The sequence below is a fragment of the Myotis brandtii genome, unplaced genomic scaffold (assembly GCF_000412655.1).
Source record: "Myotis brandtii unplaced genomic scaffold, ASM41265v1 scaffold182, whole genome shotgun sequence".
Classification (NCBI taxonomy): domain Eukaryota; kingdom Metazoa; phylum Chordata; class Mammalia; order Chiroptera; family Vespertilionidae; genus Myotis; species Myotis brandtii.
This window is the reverse complement of record NW_005356751.1, coordinates 3,540,620-3,558,983: the sequence shown is the minus strand read 5'-3', so window position 1 is coordinate 3,558,983 and position 18,364 is coordinate 3,540,620. Positions and strand designations below refer to the sequence as shown.

General features: G+C 39.2%; 1 protein-coding gene across 1 annotated transcript in view; it reads right to left on the bottom strand.

Moving 5' to 3' along the window:
* Positions 1-18,364, bottom strand: part of FAM227B (family with sequence similarity 227, member B) — a 201,768-nt gene that overhangs the window by 5,908 nt on the left and 177,496 nt on the right. Inside the window, exons 13-14 of the mRNA XM_014537823.1 lie at positions 2,313-2,390; positions 988-1,062 (exon numbers count right to left, since the gene is read on the bottom strand). Of these exons, the coding sequence (XP_014393309.1) occupies positions 988-1,062; positions 2,313-2,390 (153 nt within the window). The remainder of the gene's footprint in view (positions 1-987; positions 1,063-2,312; positions 2,391-18,364) is intronic.

Below are 18,364 nucleotides of genomic sequence, written 5' to 3'. Positions count from 1 at the left end.
AACTGCCCTCCCCTGCCAGCCATCTTGTGGTGGCCATCTTGAGACCACATGGGGGCAGCCATCTTGTGCAAGGGCGTGATGGTCAATTGCATATCACCTCTTTATTATATAGGATGAGTATTTTCCCCTTCACTTTATCCAACGTGTCACTGCATACTAGTAAGTACATTTGAGTGCTTCTTGCATGTTTCTCTCAAAACCGTTCTACATTCTTCCTTATATCCTCAGTGGGGAGAAAGCCATAGATTTGGTTTTTGGGAACTTGGAAATCAGATTTTATAACCGAGGTGTTGCAAAGGGGAAAGCTGTCTGATAAGGTTTGGGGGAAAAGTGAGATAAGATTCTAAAGTAAGGGGTCGTGTGACTAGGTGACTGGCTTTCTAATTCCAGAAGAATGTAATGGGAAGTGTGGCTGCAAGACTGACGCAGGCTGGTCCCTGTGGACTGCTGGAAGGTTGTGCTCATCTGATGCTCACTTTCACGCATGTGGGTGTGTTGGAAGAAGTGGGTTAGTCTCAATACAGCTTTCCTATTTATACTCTAAGTTATAAAATAAATAAATTAAATGAGACCAATGTCCTTGCGTCAGTAGGGGACAATGTATGTGTAGGGGAAACAGCAGGGACAGAAGGGGGACAAAGGACTAGCCCGGGGCAGACCAGTTAAACAGGTGGGTCTGGAGTTTACATCTTCCCTTAGGGCACGGCATGCTCATGGGCTTGCTTTTTAAAAGCCTGAGCCTAAGTTCTATATCTGGTGGAGTAAAAGGAGAAGATGATAATGTTAGCAAGTAATTAACTTAGCAGAGTAGGTAATTATGTGGATAAAGGAAGTTAAAATGTTACTCCAGATGAACTGTTGAATAGAAAATCTCTTTGCAGATATTTGAGTTGGTTTATTTTTACGTAATAAAATCATTGTGGTTTTATGTAACACGTTTGTTCAATTAAAATGTTTAAACACTACAGCGTTGAATAAGAAACAAACCTTTTAAGCTCCTTGTTAATTCTTTCCTGCCGCTCTTTTATGATTCTTATTTCTTCATTAAGTCTGTGCTTTTCCCTATAAAATCAAATATCAGAGTTAAGTTTTCTAAAAAAGCAAACATTTATTTAAAAATATATTTTTATCGATTTCAGAGAGGAAGGGAGAGGGAGAGAGAGAGATAGAAACATGAATGATGAGAATCTTGATTGGCTGCCTCCTGCATGCCTCCCACTGGGGATTGAGCCCGCAACCTGGGCATGTGCCCTTGACCGGAATCGAACCCAGAACCCTTCAGTCTGCAGGCTGAGGCTCTATCCACTGAGCCAAACCGGCTAGGGCTAAAGCGAACATTTCTAATTGCGAAAGAGTAAATCAACAATTAGCTGACTTTCACATGTTAGTAAAAGTCCTTTACAAACCAATTCTTCAGTGTCCCCTCCCAATGCAGTACTCTGTGTGAGGAGTCCCTAGCCCACCCTCTCTTACAAACACCTGCCAAAGGCATCACTCGCGACACCCGAGTATGGGCTGGCTTTGCTGTTCCCATAAGGCCCTCCCACAGTGTCCATCCTGCTCTTCCCACTGAGCATAGGAAATCTAAGGGCTCCCTCTCTGTGAATATGGGTGGGAGGGGAATGGGACCGTGGGTTCTGCTGCTGGACAGGACCTGGCTGGCTGCTCTCCAATGACCTCTCTTTGATGTGTTTCCTGAAAAGCACCAGGCACCCGTCCTTTCTCCCATTTAAGGCGGTAAGACCTCTAGGCAGTGACTTTGACATCACAGAAGTTTTGGATCCTGCCAATTTGTTCTTATAAAAATTGATGGACATCCTCTCATTAAGCCATTTCTAGCTTCCTGGCACATAAGAATACCGTGGCTGGCCATGAGTAATCATTGTAATTAAGTGGTTAAAATAAAACATTTCAGAAAAGACCTCCCTGCCTTGCTTTCCTCAATACCACCCCCGCTGCCACCCAGCTCCAGGGACCTCCTTCTAGTGAAGACAACTTTTCTGTTCTGCTTCCAGGGCATCTTTGTAAATGGACAAGGGTCCAATCCCTAGTCGCTGGGGCTCTCTGCTGGCCTCTCCACGTCGGGGTGCATCCCCCAATCACACCACAGCCCCGCTTCCTTCCTCAGTCCCTGATACTTGCCATGGCTCCACGGGCCCAAAGTGTATCCTCAGCACCTACCTGGAAAGAATCTCTTGAGTTGTAAGATGCTCAGAAGGAGCTCAGTGGACATGGTTTACATGGTTTCTAAGATCACTTCCAGCTCTAAAAGAGTCAGTTTTATATTTAGCAGTAGTATGGCAGCAACTTACATCCTCAAGTCCCTTTGGTTCTTTGCAAATTGTCTGTTTGCCTCCTTTATAATATCACGGTACGTTGGAGCAGGTGATGTGATAGGATTATGGTTAAGGAAAGATTTCTAATTGGGAACATTCAGGAGAGATAAACAGTACCTTTGATGGGGGGGCGGACAAGGTGGGGTCTGGCCTGGGCTGGCATGAGGGGTCTCAAGTGTAACTGAATGCTGGGTCTGGAGTGATACCAAGAGGACTGAAAGAAGACAAGACCCACTGACCACTTTAAACTTGTATCCCATTATCTGGACCACACCAACCACAGTGTGCTAGGACTTAACAGCCACATAAATCCTGTAATTACCATTTTTAAATGGCGATTTTTTTTTTTTTGGTGTGCTTCAAAAGCAGCAATTTGTTAAATGTAAATATTAAAAATGTACCAAAATTTCTGTAACCCTGTTTAGACATTGCTTCATTTCCTTTTTAAAATTACATTTATTGGGGTGACATTGGTTAGTACAATTAGATGGGTTTCAAGCATACAATTCTATGATACATCATCCATATACTGCATGTGTGTTTACCCCAAGTCACATCTCTTCATTTCTATATATACCGAGAACCTCAAAGTCTCTCGACCTCTGAGAGGCTCTGGAGGTGACTGGCAGCATGTCAGCTGCCTCCCTTAGCCTGAGCTTGGCTAACTGCACGGAGAAAGACGGTAAGCAGAGCCCGGCCAGATTGGCTCAGTTGGTTGAGCATCGTCCCATTCACCCAAAGGTTGCCGGTCAGATTCCTGGTCAACGCATATAACTGAGTTGTGGGTTTGATCCCTGGTTGGGGCATGCACAGAAGGTAACTGATTGATGTTTCTCACTCTCTCTCCCTGCCTCTCTTAAGCATGTCCTTGGGTGAGGATTTAAAAAAGAAAGAAAGATGGTAAGCAGACGGTGGAAGTGTGCTGTTCATGAGGCTGGGGCTCTTGTCCCATCTGTTTCTGGTACAGTCTGTGGCTGGGTCCCTTAACCTCTTGTGAGCCCAGGTTTGTGTCTGGCACACTTCCCTTCTGAAGAAGCAATTGGAAAATGACTCCAGGAGGCAGCCCTCACCTTTGTGATGACCTTAGACTCATCAATAAGGAGGAGTTCTTAACCCTCTGCAGTTTCCAACCCTAGGCACACTGCAATATCACCTCAACTTTTCTCTGAATGCAATTTGCTCATTTAAAACATTTATGCTGTATTTCAAGGCCATCCTAGATGCTCATTTTGATCTTATTTATCTGGTATAAGAAAGGCCCAGTGGGCTTTCCCCACGTGTTCTGGTCACACTGTGCACATCTCCTTGTCTTCAGGGCTGTCCTAAATGACACTGCTAGAGTAAGTGCCTATATGAACTACAGTTTTTTCCTCGATGTGAATCAAGTCCTAATGGTAAAATTTCAAAATAAATCTTCCTAAGGCTGGACCCACATTACTTTCAAACTTGGGCTTTGAGCTGTCTTTCTGCATAAGAAATGTATTTGATTATTCAATGAATAACAAGATTAAGGGTTCATTAGTCCTCAAATTTAAGAGGGAAGTAGTGGAAGCCTCACTTTAAATAATTAAAGCAGAGAAAAAAACTGAGCTTTACAAAATCTACTCATTTTGACACTTGTTTCAGCAAGGCAAAGGATATTATTGTAAGAATATATTATCAGCATTAATGATTGCATTACTCCAAAGAAAACAATTCTCCCATAATCCCACTTTCCAAACAGTGAAACTATTTTCAATTTTCTATGTATCTATCTGTCATATGCAAATATATATTTTACCTTATTGTTATGGTGTGGTTGCTTTCTTTACCCAATATAGTATCACAATTTCCCCATGCACCTAGGTTTTGTCCTAATAATTTTAATGTTTGCAAAAGATTTCATTGGGTGCACATACCAGATGGGCTCTATTGCCATAATTATCATTACCAAGGTGCAAATATTGCTGGGTTTTCTTACATGAAATTACCAACTTCTCCTCTCTTCTCCAATTGTGTGTTCCAATATGACTCCTCCCCCAGCACCCCGAGATTCTAGCCAGGGAGAACTGTCTCTCCCCTCACTCGGCTCCCTCTGAATTCTGGGCAAAGATAGCCCAGGTCTTGCTTAGCTTGGGACTGGTGTGATGCACATGGTCAGAAAGGAGGCAGTGGTTCCGTTCATGACATCAGCACAAGGCCTGCAGTTTGTTTTGCCTGATACCCACCTTTAGTGTTTCCCCCTACATGCCACAGGCTGTAAAAAAGTCCAACCACATTAGAAAAGAAGGCTCAGCAATCTTCCTCTAACAAGTGATACCTGTAGCATTCAGCTACCTTTAATGCCTGCCTTCCTCCCCCTGCTGCACACGTGACTGAAAGTCTAAGTAAGATCTTCTCTGAGTAAAAGTCAGAGAAAACTGGATATCGTTCTTCTTATTGAATGCCTAGCACGACTAATGATACACTTTTTCCTAAAGTGTTGATAGTCTTGAGCTGCTGAGATTTAATTTGTGTGCAGCTATTTCCTGCTAATATTTAACTTCTCCCTCAAGTGCCTGTTAGAATTTCAAAGACTATCCTTCTACAAAGTTATATTGTGCTCTTGACCATGGTTTTCATGAAGTATTTGTGAGCAGGCTGATATGTTTGTCACTCTAATCGGATTTTTTTTTTGCATTGCACATTCATTATATACTTACTATTGGTATTGAGACAAAGAACTGTTTTATATAAATTATTAATTTGAATATATGCCATTATTGAAATGAACTGGGTATACATTCTTTAAAAAGTCATTCTCCTTGTCCCCAAAATTGGGCCACAGTTGTACATTTGTGTTGTGTAATGAGGCTCTGAGCTGTATAATGTTGGTGTTGACTAACATCCCAGCATTTTCTTGCACTATTTCGTGGTGATGGTTTTCAGTAGACTTCTGTTAATGAATGTTTGTTAATATCCTAATTTTTATTCCCTCAGATACTTAAGGCCATCAATGTTTCCCAACTGCAGAAAAATAGAGTATTCAAAGCATATAAATTATGATGAATGGGTGGGTATATTCTGTTCCTTGGGGATGACTGTGGCAACATGTTTTCCAATTCCACCGTTTGAACAGACCTCACACTTATTTTCTCAGGCACTGTTACATGGGGGTTACATGGCAAGCCACTAAATGGATAAGGAGCCACTTGGGCACAAATAAAATGGTCTTGTACACAACAGTTGTGGTTGGGATGTGACAAACCAAGACCTGGAGACATCCTCGTGGCCTCAATTCAGACTCTGGGGTCTTTGATCTCCATTTAGAATCACAGAGAAACAAGGAACCTTAGAAATCACGGGGTCCCATTTGACTACATTATAGATGAAGAAACTGAGGCTCTGGAAGGAAGTACCTTGTCTTTGAGAGCTGGGGCGTGTGAGGGACTCAAGAAAAGAATGTCTAGGTGTGATTTTTGCTCCTGTCTGCCAAAAGTATTGTTCTAGAATGAGGCTACACATGATGCTATCGTATATGAAGTAAAAGGAGCCTAAGCTTCAAGCAGTGGCCAGAATCTTCTTCTTTAAACACCAAAATTCATTTAATTCTTAATCCTAATAACTTATTAGCATGTGGCCCAAACTGATTTTAAAGAGGTTATATTCTGCTTAATGTTTACCTTTACTGACTCTTCAGATAGTTTTTTTTAAAAATATATTTTATTGAATTTTTACAGAGAGGAAGGGAGAGGGATAGAGAGCTAGAAACATCGATGAGAGAGAAACATCGACCAGCTGCCTCCTGCACACCCCCTACTGGGGATGTGCCCGCAACCAAGGTACATGCCCTTGACCGGAATCGAACCTGGGACCCTTGAATCCGCAGGCCGACGCTCTATCCACTGAGCCAAACCGGTTCGGCTTCAGATAGTTTTGTTATTGGAGAAATGGATGGCGGGTCTTTCTCCATTGCTAGCGGGAGTGGGGCTCTGAGGTGCTGTGGGAATAAGCATTTCCAGAGGCCCCATGGAGGATGGGATCGGTAGAAAGCTTTATTTGCGTGGAATTACATTTCTGGGTTTGCCAAGTCCCATTTGTCTTAATCCAGTACTTGAAGGTGTGCAGCTGGGGATTCAGTAGAGCTAGAAGCAAAGCCAGTGTCCAGAGTTTCCGTTCCATGGAGGAGCTGGGTCCGGTACAGTATCAGGCTAGTTGCAGTCCATTAGTCCGTTGTACGGGGTGCACATGGCTCTGAGCAGGAGCGTGAGAGTCCTGCGGGCCAGGTGTCAAGCTGGAGCAAACAAGAGCCAAGAGGCAAAAGTGAAAACTCCTTTGCTTAGGAGCTTATTTATCTCAAATCTTCCCACATTTGCGGTGGCCATGCGTACTCTGGCCAATGACCTGTTTCCAAGTGTGACTGACGGGCAAGTACCTTCCCTATTCCACCCAGACTTTACTGGGCATGCGTCTATTCTTCGCCTCCACTTTGCTCCTTTCCAGTTATTCATAGCTAGGTAATGACAACGATATCAGCTCACGTTAGACTTGCAGGAGTGTCCAACATCCACAACATAGCCATGTATCCAAAATTAAAAAAAAAACCCCAACAAGATAACTAAGCACATGTGCCTTATTCTATGGGAGAGAGAATCACTATTGAAATCTCAACCCAGATTCTACTGTATATGGCCTGGTATTATGTGTAAAATAGGGTTACTGTTTTAGTAAGTTTCACTATTTAACACGGCATTAGCAGCAGTTTTAGCATAGTCTAGAAACTGGAGGAAATAGGGCCACTGGAAATGTTAACACAGATTTAACTAAAAGCATTCCACAAACTCGCCAGGACTTTTACTAGGCGTTGAGACACAAAGATGAGTAAGACATGGTGTTTGGTTTTAAGGAGCTAGTAGGAATGAGAAAAGACATTAGGCAGTTTTTGAAGCAGGAGACAAAAGAACCATAAAAAAATAGAAATAAAGACTATAAAAGTCTAGCAATCTGTTCTCCTTTAGTGCAGGACTGTCTCACATTGGGTCAGGGGCTCCTCGGTGCTACCCCGGCGCCTGGTGCAGGACTCTGTCCCCATGGCCCTGCTTCCTGTCTTTGCTGCTGGATTGCGTGGCGCCCTCACACCTGTCCAGTGCTGGGGCGGCAGGGCCTCAGGAGGTGCTTCTGGCTCTTCACCTCCTGCATGAGCTTCTCATTGACAGGTCCACGCAGTCGAGTCCTAGATTTAGATTTCATCTTGAGCAGCCTGGTCATCATCAGAAAATTCATTGTTGTTAGATTGTTTAAGAAGTCAATGAAGTATGGTATATATTCAGGGACATTTTTTGATTCAAATGGTTAACGTAAACCGTTTTGGTGTTGCATATGGTCGGCACTAGCTATCTGGGAAACTTAGTTATAGGAAATTTAGTTCACTCCTGCTAAGGCTGGATAAACAAATTGTTGAGTTATAGCGATCCCAACATCTCTATAATTTATGTCCTTCACACACACAGCTCCAAGGGTTGCTTGGAGGGACTTCAGTCATCCTCATTATTAGCCTCAACTCCTCCTTCCCCCACAAAGCCATTCTAAATAAACACATAAACTTGGGGTTTGCTGCACAAATTCAGGTTTGAGACAAGTTTCCCAGTTCCCTGCTTGTAACTGGATTGAATATATAAGTCCCTCCTCTCCAGACAGAAATTCTTGACCCCCCGTTGGATTATTAGTAACAAAACCGAGAATACAAGTAAGGCAACCACCCAAAAGAGCCGATTTGGCGTTTCCTTAAATACGTAGGATTTCAGCTCTAAGCTGGGATAGGATTTCCACTCTGATATCCTGGAGCACCTCACAGAATCTCGCGGAGTCAGGAGCCGGCAGAGATTTTTATGGGGTGAGTGCAGAGTAACAGCACTGGTTGGGTGAAAATAATTATAATTATAATCACTTTTTATATTTTTAAAAGGTATTTCTTTTTAGGCCTAAATTCTAAGCTTTCAAAAGCACTGGCTTTTCCAACTGATTTTTTTTTTAATCGACCAATAATGGGTATAGCAAGAATCCCCATTTTTTTTCAACATTTGAAGATCTTGAAAATGAAATTTTCCTCTCTTATTTGATACAAATTGGGCTTTACCACATTTATACCAAATTTAAAAAATAACCCCAAACTATTACTAACTCTCTAGGATGAAAACCCTTCCTGCTTCCTCTCTTATTTTTCCATTGAAACATGGTTATAATCAAAGTCCAAATTGTGGCTAAAGGATTGATACAACCCACTCCCTGGAAGCTGATTACTCAAGGCAACTAAAGTCTTCTATTTATTTCATTAGTTAGTTTAATAACAAGTTTACTGAATTGTGGTTTGTGTCTTGTGTATTAAAAGAAAAGAAAAGACAAGAGAAGAGAAGAGAAGAAAAAAAAGAAAAGAAAAGGAAAGAAAAACCCTAACTAGAATTTAAACCGAGTCAGTAAGAAAAAAAGGGGCCAGATCTTACAAGCAATTTTGCAATTGTCTCTGGCTCAAGGTGGCTGCAAAATGCTTATGATCCACATGTACATAGCTACTCATGTAAAACAAGCCCCTTTTCCTTGAGTTCTTAAGCAAATGTTCATTCTCCCACTCCCCCATACCACTTTTTTTTTTAAAACTTGGTCCCTACTCTTAACTGGCAGAGCTTGTGAAAGGAAGAAACTTAGCAACTTACTCAACAGTTTAGAATAGCTTCAATTAAAAGTCATCTAAAAATAAAAACAAAACCTCACTTTCTCTTCTAAGAGCAAAATTTAAATACTTCATGTACTCTTTATCCTATTATGTGACCATGATGTTTCTCTGCTTATAAAGTACTCTATTAAATAAGTCAAATATATTTTTAACAATTTAAAATCTGGTTCTTTAAGGAATCTTTGAGAGCCCAGCAGGAGAGTTATTAGGTTATTGTGGCTTGTGAGTCCTTGAAATATCACTAGTATAACTCATGAAATGAATTTTTCCTCCTACTTAATTTTATGAATTTAAATATAAATTTAAATAGGCACACATGGTTAGTGGCTACCATATTGAATAGTATAGTTTTGAATGATAAAAAAATATAGTAAATACCTAACTATATGTACATATTTATATTTCTTTAAAATTTGCTCTAAATAGTGTATATTGCCATTTTGTACATGTAAAATTTGATCAAATGGATCAAAATCTTTGTTTTCTAAACTATCTAGTCAGAAGCTATCAGAGTAGAAGAATAATGAGAAAAAGGGAACTGCCTTTTATGGGCTAGTTCCCCCAGGCTGAGACTACACAGTAAGAACCAATGATCCATCCCTTACAACAGCTTATGCTTAGAATCCTGGTCAGACATTGTGACTTGCCTTCTTCATAGTGTATCTTTTGACCTTGATGGGGTCTTTTTGTACCTTTGCCTTTTATAATTCCTAAAACTTGGGCAACTTCTTTCTTAATTTCTTCAGAGTGGATTACCTCAGAGCAGCTATGTCTTTTCCTTTCCTACAGCACTTCCTGGTACATGAGAGCCAAAGACACAGTGAGCTGACCCTCCTTCTAACCCTTGATAGGTATCAAGATTAACATTACCAGGCACCCCTTTTACTTCAGTGCAGTTCTATACTTCTGGTTGGTTGTTTGACTCCAGTTTCCCCAATTCTATTCCCTCCTCTCTTTGTCTTCTGGTGAGATTTCCCCAAGTCTTGATAGCGAATTATGTAGACAAATGTAATGACATGGAATGGTAGCAAAGCATCCTTTTTCTCGCCCAAGGGCATGGCTCAGTGGTTGAGTGTCAACCTATGAACCAGGAGGTCAACCTATGAACCAGGAGGTCAACCTATGAACCAGGAGGTCACAGTTCGATTCCCAGTCAGGGCACATGCCCAAGTTGGGGGCTTGATACCCAGTGTGGGGCTGTGCAGGAGGCAGCCAATCAATGATTCTCTCTCATCATTGATATTTCTATCACTCTCCTTCTCTCTTCTCCTCTGAAATCAATAGAAATATATTTAAAAAAGCATTCTTTTTCTCCATGGAGAAAAGCAACCTGTAATCCCCTTTGCATTTTCTCCCAGACTAAGCTTCTGTTCAAGACAGCCGTGCACAGTACCGCAAGCATTTCATTTGTGTTTCAACTGTTGCTCTGATTGCTTCCAAAGTAAGCAAAAAATTATACCCATTTCTCACTAGATTTCATCCATTTCCAGGAACAGGAAGTGTGTTTCCCTAGCCCTTTACAGGTGTCATCTCTCTTAAAGGCCAATGAACAGCAGCTTTAAGATCCTGAGGAGAGGGGAAGAACAGGACGCTTGGGAGGAAAGTTAGAGAGAGGCTATATCTTAAGTAGAGCTGACAAGCTTGTGGCCAAGATTGTCCAATAGACAAAAAGTTACATGAAGGTGGGGATTATAGTCATATCCTTAGCACATATTATATTACCCAGCACATTGTTGTGTTTTTTCTTTTTTTGTAAATGTTAAATGAGACACAAGAACAGTCTGGAGTCTGGGACCAGGTAATGGAGGCATATTCAGGTAATGGGTCGGAATCAGACACTTAGCAAGATTTGATGGATCTGGACAATAATAATTAGAGAAGGTAACACATTTAGGATCCAGAATGAGAACTGGAGCAGGAGTGAAAAGCTCAGGCAAGGGCCAACAGTAGAGTTATATGGGAGTGCACAGGTGCAAAGGAGAGATTGCTGATAGACAAGCCAAATCCACTGCATGAAAAAGGTTTCCCCACATGCATCACTTTCCCCCTTAAAAGCATGTGTTCAAGGCCATCACGCACCGGTAAGCATTTAGATGCTGCACAATTCTCATAAGGACAACATTAGGCAATGCAAACCTGCCCAACCATATGCGGTGGGCGTCTCTGTATGGTCAATGCATTGTTTTCAGGCTCCCTGCCTCTTACTTAGAAACTATCCATTGTGTAGATCTTCTTTTGTTGTTGTTAGACTTCTTTGTATTTATTTGAAGTCATGGGGTGGAGAAATAAGGATTACATAGGCACAGTGTATTTGTTTAGAACCTCTCGCTGTACAAGGTTTTGTGTTTTAAATGTCTTCTAAACACAAAAATTGCTACTGGGTATCACTTTTAGTCTAATTCCGTGCTTAACCACTCCTGCTTCTAGGTCATGTTAAAAAGTCTTTTCTTCTACATACTGGGAGATGTGGTGAAGTCACATTGTAACAAGAACTTGCCAGAAGAATAACGTTGCTATGGCCATTTTTAAAAAATATAATCTGCCACATAGTGTGACCTCGAATGAGGCCAATATCATCACCTGAGGCAATCCTTCTAAGGTGTTGGCAACTGAGAGCTGTCAGCATTATTGCCCCAGTAGCTGAGAAATGAGTCCTTTATTTTGGAAGCGAACCTAGGCATTCAAAGCATACACTAAATATATTTTCCTGTCCATTTTTGTTCTTTTCCTTTCAGCTTTACTGAAATGTAATTCACATATAACATTGTGTAACTTTAAGTGTACAACTGTGTTGATTTGACCTACTGATGTATTGTAAAATGACTATCAGAGTAATACCTCTATCACCTCACATAATTACCATTTCTTTTTTATGGTGAGAACATTTAAGATTGTCTCTCTTAGCAACTTCCAAGTATATAACACAGTATGCTAACCATAATCACCATGCTGTACATTAGATCCCCCCAAATATTCATCTTATAACTGGAAGTTTGTTCCCTTTCACGACATCTCACCATTTCGCCTATGCCTAGTCCCTGGCAACCACCATTCTACTCTGTTTCTATGAGTTCAGCTTTTTTAGATTCCACATGTAAGTGATTTGTCTTTCTCTTATTTCACTTAGGTTAATGCCCTAAAGGTCCATCCATGTTGTCACAAGTGATAAAACTTCCTTCTTTCTTGAAGCTAAATAATATCCTACTGTCTATATAAACCCATCTTCTTTATCTGTTCATCCATTGAGAATAATTAGGCTGTCTCCCTCTCTTGGCTATTGTGAATAAGGCTGCAATAAACACAGGAGTGCAGATATTTCTTCAAGATTCTGTTCTCATTTCTTCTGGATATATACCCATGCGTGAGTTGCTGGGTCATATGGTAGTTCTATTTTTATTTAAAAATATATATTATTGCTGATAGTATTACAGATATCTCCCATTTCTCCCCCTTCCCATCCTCCTCCCAGCCCTCAACCCCACACTCAGGTCTTCACTACATTACTGCCTGTGTTCATGGGCAATGCATATAAGTTCTTTGGTTTATTTCTTCTTGTCCCCCAATCCCCACATTGAGGTATGTCAGTCTGTTCCATGCCTCCCTGCTTCTGATCTTATTTTGTTGGTCAATTAATTTTGTTCATTAGATTCCACAAATAAGTGAGATCATATGATATTTATTTTTCTCAGATTGCTTATTTCACTTAGCATAATGTCTCCAGGTCCCTCCAGGCTGTTCCAAATGGTAAGAGATCACTTTTTTTTTTTTTACAGCTGCATAGTATTCTATTGTGTAAATGTCCCACAGCCTTTTTTTAATATACTGATGGGCACTTGGGCTGTTTCCAGATCTTAGCTATTGTAAATAACACTTCTATGAACATAGGGGTGCATATATTCTTCCTAACTTGTGTTTTGAGGTTTTTAGGTTATATTTTCAGAAGTGGGATCACAGGGTCAAATGGAAGTTCCATTTTTAATTTCTTGAGGAAACTCCATACTGTTTTCCATAGTGGCTGCACCAGTCTGCATCCCCACCAACAGTGAACTAGTGTTCCCCTTTCTCCACATCCTAACCAGCACTTGTTGTTTGTTGTTGTTTTATGATAGCCATTCTGACAGGTGTGAGGTGATATCTCATGGTTTTAATTTCTCTGATGATTAGTGTCTGAGCAATTTTTTCATATGTCTCTTGGCCATTTGTATTTCTCTTTGGAGAAATGTCTATTCGGGTCCTCTACCCATTTTTAATTAGATTGATTGAGGAAGAGCTTTTTCTTTGCTATTAATTTGTAGGAGTTCATTTTATGTTTTTGCTACAACCCCTTATCAGATATATGATTTGCAAATATTTTCTCTCATTCCATAGATTGCCTTTTCCTTCTGTTGACAGTTTCCTTTGCTGTGCAGAAGCTTTTTCGTTTGATGAAGTCTTACTAATTTTTGCTTTTATGACTTGTGCTTTTGGGGTCATATCCAAAAAACTGTCATCAAGACCAACATCAAGGAGCTTTCCCCCATGTTTTCTTCTAGGAGTTTACAGTTTCAGGTTTTAAGTCTTTCATCCATTTTGAGTTCATTTTTGTGAGTGGAATAAGCTAGAGGTTCAATTTCATTCTTCTGCATGTTATTATCCACTTCTTCCAACACTATTTACTAGAGACTATTCTTTCCCCACTGAGTATTTTTGGCTCTCTTGTCAAATATTAGCTGACCATATATATGAGGGTTTATTACTGGGTTCTCAATTCTTTTCCATTGGCCTATGAGACTTTTTTATGCCAGTAAAATACAGTATACAATATACAACCAGTATTTTCATATGACTAATTAGTATTCTTTAATTTCAGTTTGAAGTCATTTTAGCATTTATTTTAAGGCAGGACGAGTGATGATGAATTATCTCAGCTTTTGTTTGTTGGGAAAGTCCTTATCATTTCATTTCTGAAGAATAATTTTGCTGGATAGAATGTTCCTGGTTGGTATTTTCTTTTTTTCAGTACTTTGAATATATCATCCCACTGTCTCCAGGTCAGTACGGCTTCTGCTAAGAAATTCGTTGACTGCCTTATGGAAGTTCTCTTGTAAGTTACAGATTTCTTTTTCTCAATCCTTTTAAGATTTGTTTTTGATTTTTGACAGTTTTATTATAATGTGTCTTGAAGAAGATCTCTTTAAGTTGAGTTTGTTTGGTGACCCATGAGCTTCATGAATTTGGATATCCAAATCTCTCCCCAGATTTGGGAAGTTCTCAGCCTTTATTTCTTTAATTAAGCTCCATTTCCCCTCTTTTCTTCTGGAACTCCAATAATTTTTAGATTATTTCTTTTGGTGGTATCCAATACATTAAGTGAGCTTTATTCACTCTTTTTCATTCTTTTGTTGTGTTCTCTCCTGAATAATTGTAAAATTCCTGCCTTCTAACTCACAGATTCTTTCTTTGCTTGATCCATTCTGATATTGATGCTCTCTATTACATTTCTTATTAAATTCATTATATTTTTCAGCTCCAGTATTCTGTTGGGTTTGTTTTTTAAAATTTCTTTTGTTAAACTTATTTTGTTCATATTGTTTTCCTGAGTTCATTAAATTGTGTTTTCTTGTAGCCCATTGAGTTTCCTCAAAACAGTTATTTTGAATTCTTTATCAGATAAATTGAGGTCTTTATGTCTTTGGGATTGGTTGCTATTCTTTTGTCCATGGATGGATGCCACATTGTTGCTGCTGAGAGGGGGGCATGAACAAGGGATGTCTTATTCAGCTATGATGCTGATGTCACTGCTGTTCCTGTATTAAAAACTTTGGGACCATGCATACTCTTTTTCCCTATATGTAGCAATGTTGAGAATGAGTAATAATAACGTAAGATACTTGCTTGAACAAACTAAAATAACTTGCTCACCAAAGCTTACTTCAAGACCCTTGCTTCATTGGGCCTACTAATTCAAAATAATATCAATAAACTCTGCCCAATCCCACCAATTTCTGCCTATGTGGCCTGCCTCAAAATCATCTAATTCAGGCCCTAAAACTATAAATATCATCACTTAATTTATCCATTTTGAGACCTTACTAAAACTGTTTGTTATTCACTCTTACTACAATAAATCTACTAAACTTAGCTTATTTGATCAACAGGTTATTCTGGTGGTGTTTTAGAATTGCTTACAGCCAAAAATGGGAAAAATAGTGTCTATGTATTCTTTTTCTTAGTGTAGCCTCATAAGAACTCAGAAGCGTTGACAAAATGAGAATGTTGTCATTTCAGGGAAAAATCGAGCTATTTACCAATTTATCCATTGATGGTGTGGAAAGTCAAATTCCTCCAACAGAATCATAAATCTCAGGATTCAAAGGAACTTGAAATTTATTTAGTCCAACCCATCTGCTGATTGACTGATTGATATAAATGGGGAACAGGCTCAAATTAGAGTACCCCCCCCCCCCACATACTGTTGAAGAGGCCTCTTCAGTGCAACCAAGGGTTTTAGGTTTCCTCTCTACTTCCTCAACTCCCTTTTCATTCTCATCCTTTTCACAGCCTTAAGAGCCTGAGTCTACCACGTCCCTGTTTTTCCTCTCTGTAGACAACTGGAGGAAATATCAGCCCTCCATCATGTTTCGGTGAAGGGAGTCTGTGCCCTAAAAATCCACAGGGTTTTGAGGGCTGGGTGTTTTCAACAGAAAGTATTTTTAAAAGACCTCCCATTCCAGGAAACTAACATCTGGTTTCTATTATCTGAAAGGTCTCATTAACAGATAATATTGTGGTGATCACATGCCTATTTTTGAAGCTGAAGGAAAGTGAGGGCTATATTTTGGGGGTACAACCTCATAAATAATGGAACAAATGTTCTAGCAGTGTAGGCTTTCCTATTCCTTCACCCGGAGAACTTTAGAAGGATTGAGAGAAAAAGTATTATATGTTATCTTTACTAGGAAAATAACTAGATGGAAGGGTTCTGGATTAGAAGTTTTTTGAACATTTGTCTTTTAGCTAACTTATTATTTAAAAAATATAATTACCAGATCCTTAGTAAGTATTAATTAACTTGAAATGTTACTGATTTGAAGTAAAAAATATAATTGATAGTAACTTTAGTAACAGTTCACAAGCTATTATTCACATATTAGTGAGAAAAAGTCTGAGTGCACATGTGACTAAGACTTTAGAAATCGCTCTATACATAGAAGTGAAAAGAAGTTGCACATGGCTCTGAAGAGCTTCCCGCTGGACTCTGGCTGTGTGGGGACGCGTGCTGTACAGAGCTGTTGACCTTTCGGGAGTCTCAGGATTGCTTCCCTTCTTTTCACTGTTGACTATTCGCTTCCTCCATATCACAGATAATTCACAACAGATGATTTCTTTGTGTAGCTTTTCTTTTTTTTCTGGGATCAACTTTGATATATCCCACATTAATTTCAATTGTAGAGTTTAATAATCCATCCCAAAAAGTTTTTACATGTTAAAGAGTCTGTGTATGTGTGTCTGATGGTGGAAGCATGTGTTTAGAGCAATACAATTCACTCATTATGACACTGCATTGAGTTTGGATTTCTTTCTAAACTGCAACCGAATGTGAACATTCTAAACTCAAGTTAGAAATACATATATTGCCTATAGACTCTTATTTTTAACAGGACCCACATAAATTACACCAACAGTTTGTTCTCGGGTTTTCTTTCTTTAAAAATAATTATGTTTTATATGTAAGAAAGTTATTAGACTTTTGAGTATTTGTTAGTTTACTCTCAACACATAAAGGACTTGAGGTGGTTGACAAAAATATAGTACAGACATTGTGAGAAGGGAAAATTAGGAGCTACAAATAAATTTTGTACAAAATTCTGCATGGTTTAAAGACATACTACACATTCTTCTCTTAGTCCTAGAAATCAAAGTTTCTCCCACCCTTTTAATCATAACTCTAATACTAAATGATCAAGTTAAAAATTATTCACAAAATACTCAAATTTTCAACTAATAATGATTCAATGTACACTAATTAGTACAGAAGTTTATTTTTCTTATAAATGTACCTTAAATCCTCTCAGAATCATGAACACCCCTATCATTTACAATTACATTTACTTCCTCCCTACCTCTCTCCACATACATCCCCAGTCCTCTAGGGTTTACATATGAATACTAAAACACTGACAATAAGCAATCCTCCCTCCTGTGAGTTTGGCAAATCACTCTGAATCAAAATAAATATTACCTATGATGTTACATTTAGTTTTAAATGTATCTGTTCCAGAAGACTAATTTAAAATTGCATAGTGACTAAATATATTGTTCTGTATTTGAGCTTGTTTAATAAAGTGTACCTATCATAATAGTTTCGTATTAAATAGATAAAAGAGTTTTGAAATAGAATTGCATGGTCATGCAATCTTAAATGTCTGAAGGAAAAACTGCTGAAGTGATTTAATGCTGGACCACCCTAGAAATATCAATTAGCGATTTCTCCCCTAGGATGAGGGACATTATCATGGCAGCCCCTCTTCTTTGTCCTCTGTTGACTTCCCTGACTTGACTACCCTTCCTCCAATCCAGGATTACAATTCTCCTCAAGAGCCTGGAGCTACACGCACCCCTGGGTAAACAAGGGAGTAGCAGAGTGCTAAAATAGAGACACTGATAATATCTGTCTCAGAAGTTCAATGAGAATTGAACGAGTTAATAAGTATAAAGTACTTAGAAGAGTGCTTGGTACACAGTGACTATTCAATATATTATTCAAAACATAATTTTAATAATGATGACTTTATAGATTGACTTTGTACTAATGACTGTCAAATTTCTTTTTTTCCCATTTTTTGTAAATGTTTTTTTTTTTATTGATTTTGGAGAGAGAGGAAGGAGAGGAAGAGAGAGAGAGAAACATCTGTGTAGGAGAGAAGCATCTATCAGCTGCCTCCTGCACACCCACTACTGGGGACCAAGCCTACAACCAGGGCATGTGCCCTGACCTGGAATCCAAATGGTGACCTTTTGGTGCATGGGATGATAATCAACTAAGCAACAGCAGCCAGGGCCAAATATCTGTCTCTTTCCTCGAGTATTTTTTCTTTTAATTTTTAAAGATAATGTCAATTTCTTTTGAGAAATAAGATGAAATTTGGTCTTATCCTATCTCAGTGATGGCGAACCTATGACACGCATGTCAGTGGTGACACACGAACTCATTTTTTGGTTGATTTTTCCTTGTTAAATGGCATTTAAATATATAAAAAAATATCAAAAATATGTCTTTGTTTTACTATTGTTGCAAATATCAAAAAATTTCTATATGTGACACGGCACCAGAGTTAAGTTAGGGTTTTTCAAAATGCTG